Here is a 5,965-nt window from a genome sequence, read left to right as displayed (position 1 = left end):
GGTGCCTTGATACATCACTCTGGGAACAGCCTATTCGTTCAGAAATTTCTTTCTGTGTCTTACCCCCTTGCTTGGAGGTGTCAATGATGGCCTTCTGGACAGCAGTCGGGTCGGCAGTCTTATCCATGATTGCGGTTTTGAGTAATGAACCAGGCTGGGAGTTTTTAAAAGCCTCAGGAATCTTTTGCAGGTGTTTAGAGTTACTTTGTTGATTCAGATGATGAGGTTAATTGCTCGTTCAGAGAACCTTTTCATGATATGCTAATTTTTTGAGACGGGGATTTTGGGTTTTCATGAGCTGTATACCAAAATCATCAGTATTAAAACAATAAAAGACCAGAAATATTTCAGTTGGTGTGCAATGAATCTAAAATATATGACAGTTTAATTTTTATCATTACATTATGGAAAATAATGAACTTTATCACAATATGCTATTTTTTTGAGAAGGACCTGTATTTTAATCTGAAGTATTAAAATGTTTTTTGGGTTTTTTTAATGGCATTTGTTCCTCCAAGGTGGTGGTCGTTCAGGCCATCAGTGCCCTGTGTCAGAAGTATCCCAGGAAGCACAGCGTCATGATGAACTTCTTGTCCAACATGCTGAGAGACGACGTAAGTTTCTACAGCTTTGACATTTGGGTTTATGATTCTGATTATTGTAGCAGTGTGGGCCTCTTCTCACACGTATTGATCGCTACTGTCGCTGCAGGGCGGCTTCGAGTACAAGCGAGCTATCGTGGACTGCATCATCAGCATCATCGAGGAGAACCCCGAGAGCAAAGAGACAGGCTTGGCCCATCTGTGTGAGTTCATCGAGGACTGCGAGCACACAGTGCTGGCCACCAAGATCCTGCACCTGCTGGGCAAAGAGGGGCCGCGGACCCCGCAGCCCTCCAAGTACATCCGCTTCATCTTCAACCGGGTGGTGCTGGAGAGCGAGGCGGTTCGTGCAGGTGAGACGGCGTAAAGATCGGCGGCCTAGTAATCTGGTCTAGTAATCTGATTACCTCCAACTGTCCATTTGTATTTGTCTGCCTTCAGCTGCTGTGAGCGCTTTAGCTAAATTCGGAGCTCAGAATGATGATCTGCTGCCGAGCGTCCTGGTTCTCATGCAGAGGTGAGGCCTTGTTTTTTTTTTTCTTTCCTTTCACACAAGTGCATATTTGTTGGAAACTCAAAGACTCTATTGAACTGTGAATGAACTTTGTTTAATGAAGCCTCAAAAATGGATGAAATCAGCAATTATAAAACCAGTTTGCTTAATTTACGTTTTCCTTATTTCATAGACTAATGGAGGTTTTTTGTTTTAGAAAAGACAGCTCATGCTGATTTATTTGCTAATCAGCATGAGAAAACAGACTGCAAATATGTCCAGTCATGTCGAATGCCTTGTAATAATATGATCTGTTCTCACAGGTGTATGATGGACAGCGATGACGAGGTCAGAGACAGAGCTACTTTCTACATGAACGTGCTGCAGCAGAAGCAGAAAGCTCTGAATGCTGCGTATATATTTAATGGTAAATGTCGCCATTTATGAGGCGTACAAGATAAACTCTACTGGAAATCGGAACGTCAGGTGTTGACGTGTCCTCCTTGTGTCTCAGGTCTGTCCGTGTCCATTCCCGGCCTGGAGAAGTCCCTCCACCAGTACACCCTGGAGCCCTCGGAGAAGCCTTTCGACATGAAGTCTGTACCTCTGGCCACCACTCCAATCACGGAGCAGAAATTGGGTACGACCACATTGTTTTCTTCAGATTAAATTACAGAATATTGCTGTGCACAAAATAAATGGAGTTTGTCTGGTTTCTTCTAGAAATTGCTCCTGTTGCTACAAGCAAACTGCCAGAGAAGTTGGCCCCATCACGGCAAGACATCTACCAAGGTAAGTAAGACAGATGGAGCTGCTTCAGTTATTGCTTTTTATTGGATAATTGATCAAAACGTCCACCTTAGCGTTCACTTATTACATTTTTTTTTCTTCCCCTTCTCGCAGAACAACTTGCCTCCATCCCAGAATTCCAGGCTCTCGGCCCGTTATTCAAGTCGTCAGAGCCGGTACAGCTGACCGAGGCCGAGACGGAATACGTTGTTCGCTGCATCAAGCACACATTCGCCCGACACATGGTGTTCCAGTTCGACTGCACCAACACGCTGAACGACCAGCTGCTCCAAAAGGTTCGTTAAAAAATGGTCGGTAGTCCTGCTCCCTGCCAGAGACCGGAACGTTTTTTTTTTTTTTTCCCCAACGTCTGGTTCATTGGTGGATGGAATCTTATTGAGACCAAGTTATTATGCGACGAGGCTGAACTGTCGTCTGTTGCAGGTGGTAGTACAGATGGAGCCATCGGAAGCCTACGAGGTAGCGCACTACATCCCAGCCCCCAGCCTCCACTACAGCCAGCCGGGCTCCTCCTACACTTTGGTGCGGCTGCCTGACGACGACCCCACTGCAGGTAGGACCGTTTACTGGGACCGCTCGTGGTTTCCTTCACAGCCTGGAAAAGTCTAGAATTTATATCAAATCACAGTATCCATCGTAAGGGAACTGTTTGGGTGCAGTAGTTGATACTTCACGTAACAAATTTCTCAAACTTCTAAAATGTGTGGAAAAACCTGGGTTTATTGGTGCAAATCATAAGGTTTACTCATGTACGTGTCAGTGTCTGAATCCTGCAGTGTAGAGGCACTCTGGTCTATCTAAATGCTTCAATCTCAGTTTATTCTCACATTGTTTTTACTAGATGAAGTACATTATAGCAGTAGAGATCATGATGCATCCCCTCCTCCAACCTGGCACCCACCCACTGTAGCATTTTGTTGTCCCTCATTGATGTCTAATAGAGCAACTTTGTCAATTTTTTTTTTGCAATTATCTAGTTCAAAGCACAGCATCCAGTTACAGATGGTGCCATATCAACATTCATATTCCTTTCCTTTAATTTAGCAGCCTCGCTACCATCTTTATGGCCTAGTTTGTACAACTTCAACAACTATATCAATTTGAATCAGCAAAACCTAAGAATGTGTTAGGAACCCAGGATTTTAATGGTTTAGAGTTCAACCGCAAGTTTCCGTCTGCTTGCAGTGTCCTGCACATTCAGCTGCACAATGAAGTACCTGGTGAGGGACTGCGACCCCAACACAGGAGAGCCTGATGACGACGGCTATGACGATGAATATGTGGTATGTGGAGCTGAAGTTGGAGCTGGTAAAACGGCTTCATCTGCCTGAACCCGAGGTTTGAATTGAAATTCTCATTTGTTTAGCTGGAGGACCTGGAGGTGACAGTCGCAGATCACATACAGAAAGTCCTGAAACCAAACTTTGGCGCAGCATGGGAGGAAGTGGGAGATGACAATGAGAAGGAGGAGACGTTTGCCCTGGCGTCTGTGCGAACACTAGATGGTACGCAGTTTGATAATTTTAGGAAAGCTGACGCTTGTGCACACGGAGGTGTGCTTTAATCACACATTAAGTGATGCCTGGTGGTTTTGTGTCATTCACAGAGGCGGTGGGTAACATCATCAGCTTCCTGGGAATGCAGCCCTGCGAACGCTCCGACAAAGTTCCTGAAAACAAGAACTCTCATGTTCTCTTTCTCGCTGGTGAGTCAGATTCCTGGATGAAAGTTGATTAGAGAACAATTTGCTGAAATGAAGACACCAGAATACATCGCATATCATCTTTCAGACTCGGCACAATTTCACGTTGTCCCGTTTCTTCTGGTGACCTCATTTTTCCCGCCTTCTCTGCCCAGGTGTGTTCCGAGGAGGCCACGACGTCCTGGTTCGGGCCCGTCTGGCGCTGGCTGATGGGGTCACCATGCAAGTGACGGTTCGTAGCACAGAGGAGACCGTCGTTGATGTGATCCTTGCTTCTGTAGGTTAGAACTACAAATATGTGCCAACCAATGACACAAAGCATGCAGCAGCCCTTATCCATTGCTTCCTCAGTCCTGAAGCTTAACTCATTGTTGTGATTACTGGTATAAATGTTTTATATCTTCTACATACACTTTTCTGTTTTTCCATCTTTTTGTTTCAACTTCACAATAAAGTTGGTCAAAATGCAACTTCAAGTTTTTCTTTTTTTTTTTAAGAAAATTTATTTTACTTAAAGAAAAATTTATATTTTTGAAGAATGTAGAAAAGTATATCAAAAGTATTTGACAATGCAAGAATAGTGTCCAACAGGGTAACACTTTATTTGAAGGAGGGTGAATAAGACTGTCATGAACATTTATGACTGTCATAAGGCGTCATTCGGTAAATCACGACACTTTTAATACAAAGTTGACATAATTCAAAATGTCTGTTATGACAACTTGACATTAACCAACAAATCATTACTGATATAAATTTGTTATAAAAGTATTACTGATGCACTTTAAAAATTAGGTAACTTTGTTATTAAAGGTAAAGTTTAATCAGTAATGATTTGTTGGTTAATGTCAAGTTGTCATAACAAAGACATTTTGAATAATGTCAACTTTGTATTAAAAGTGTCATAATTTACCGAATGACGCTTCATGACAACAGTCAAATATTCATGAAGGCTTATTCAACCCCCTTCAAATAAAGTGTTACCGTTCAACAGATATGCTCTCTATGACAGTAATTTATCGCATAGGGTTTAAAAATAATGATTTGCTTTCCTCAGAGTCAACCTTCTCAATTGGTAGTTAGAAATAATTTTAAAGTTATTTTTTCATCTGATTTTCATACCTGACAGCAGGCATGTGTTTGCGATCTGGTTAGAAAGAGTGAATGAAATTGAAGTAAGCCTTTAGGAAACCGGTGGGATCCTCCAGCTGTGGGTAGTGACTGATGTGGTCGTCCAGAATGGTGACTGTTGACCTTTTCACCAAATGCCTGAGAATAAAACACAGTTAAAGTGCAATTTAATTTAACTGCATAAAATATTCTAACAAATTACTTGTTACCACCTGAGAATGTTTTTCTTAAACATCTCTCTTGCAAAGCAATGTATATGGAGGTAAAGGCATGATCACTCACATATAAAGACGGATGAACTGTGGATGGGGGTTTACAGGGTCCAGGGGTCCGTAGATCAAGTGCACTGAAACACAACGGGGGAGGGGAGGGTCATTGTGGAGATGAACGAGGGTCTTAAAAATCACGTGCTTTTTAACAAAGGGTTTGCTCCACCCTAGCGCCACTTACGTGGAGCGTGCGTGGATGTGAGTGCTCCCACCCATCGATCTCTATGTTGAAATCTCTGATTGATGTACTGGAGAATACTGAGAAGAGAGAAGCCCAACATTCAGTCAACTGAATGTCGGTGAACCGGAAGTAATGAGCACATAAGCGCATCTTCACCTGTCCAAAACCAGGTTTCCGTCATTGTGGCGTAAACTTGTCCACATGTCCCAGAACTCTGCGTCTGTGGGCTGAGTGTAGGGACCAAATACTTCTCCAACGCTACCAATCAAGGAGAAAATGTGAAGAAAGTCTCTTTTTTTTTTGCCATATTTTAAAACACTCTGGTCCTCTTACCCCTTCTGGAAGATCAAAAAGTTGATGAGGCGTGTCAGAAATGTTGCCAGAATACTTGAGTCCTTCAACAGCTTATGGGAACAAATTAAATACAGGTCAGCAAAAAATGAAAAATGTCCATCCCTTTTCTTTTCCCTATTAATAATTTGAAACAATAGAATGTTATACTTGACATGACCTGAGAAGTAGGAAGAAGACAGATTCACTCACCGTCTGAAGCAACCGTGGGTGGTGTGTTTCTGGAAATAATCCTGATGGAAATCAAACTGTCAGAACTATCCGTGTTTTTTTTTTTACATAAAAAAAATCAGGTAAGTTCAAAAGCACATTTCAATCAAACTTTTTTGTCCATTTTGAGTGTCATACTACATTAAGAGTAATTTTTGCAAATTTTTTATGTCATACTATACTATGAGATATTTTTGTTCATTTTCTACATCATAC

General features: G+C 42.2%; 2 protein-coding genes across 2 annotated transcripts in view; one reads left to right on the top strand and one right to left on the bottom strand.

The window, feature by feature from the left end:
- Window positions 1–4,077, top strand: part of copg2 (COPI coat complex subunit gamma 2) — a 27,314-nt gene extending 23,237 nt beyond the window's left edge. Inside the window, exons 13-24 of the mRNA XM_015017082.1 lie at window positions 519–614; window positions 712–955; window positions 1,044–1,119; window positions 1,419–1,522; window positions 1,610–1,735; window positions 1,819–1,887; window positions 1,999–2,180; window positions 2,329–2,458; window positions 3,091–3,188; window positions 3,272–3,410; window positions 3,512–3,610; window positions 3,763–4,077. Coding sequence (XP_014872568.1) covers window positions 519–614; window positions 712–955; window positions 1,044–1,119; window positions 1,419–1,522; window positions 1,610–1,735; window positions 1,819–1,887; window positions 1,999–2,180; window positions 2,329–2,458; window positions 3,091–3,188; window positions 3,272–3,410; window positions 3,512–3,610; window positions 3,763–3,893 — 1,494 coding nt within the window. The 3' untranslated portion in view covers window positions 3,894–4,077. The remainder of the gene's footprint in view (window positions 1–518; window positions 615–711; window positions 956–1,043; window positions 1,120–1,418; window positions 1,523–1,609; window positions 1,736–1,818; window positions 1,888–1,998; window positions 2,181–2,328; window positions 2,459–3,090; window positions 3,189–3,271; window positions 3,411–3,511; window positions 3,611–3,762) is intronic.
- Window positions 4,078–4,525: 448 nt separating this feature from the next.
- mest (mesoderm specific transcript) lies at window positions 4,526–5,772 on the bottom strand (the record flags this gene model as incomplete). The annotated part of the gene is made up of 6 exons (XM_015017076.1): window positions 4,526–4,876; window positions 5,021–5,084; window positions 5,189–5,265; window positions 5,345–5,446; window positions 5,522–5,592; window positions 5,732–5,772. Coding segments are annotated over 6 exons (473 nt in total), but the record flags the coding sequence as incomplete, so codon positions are not given.
- Window positions 5,773–5,965: the final 193 nt, after the last annotated feature.

This window comes from Poecilia latipinna, unplaced genomic scaffold (assembly GCF_001443285.1).
Source record: "Poecilia latipinna isolate Pla-1442-1.1 unplaced genomic scaffold, P_latipinna-1.0 Scaffold2100, whole genome shotgun sequence".
In the NCBI taxonomy this organism is placed as follows: Eukaryota; Metazoa; Chordata; class Actinopteri; order Cyprinodontiformes; family Poeciliidae; genus Poecilia; species Poecilia latipinna.
This window is presented reverse-complemented; position numbering and strand designations above follow the sequence as displayed.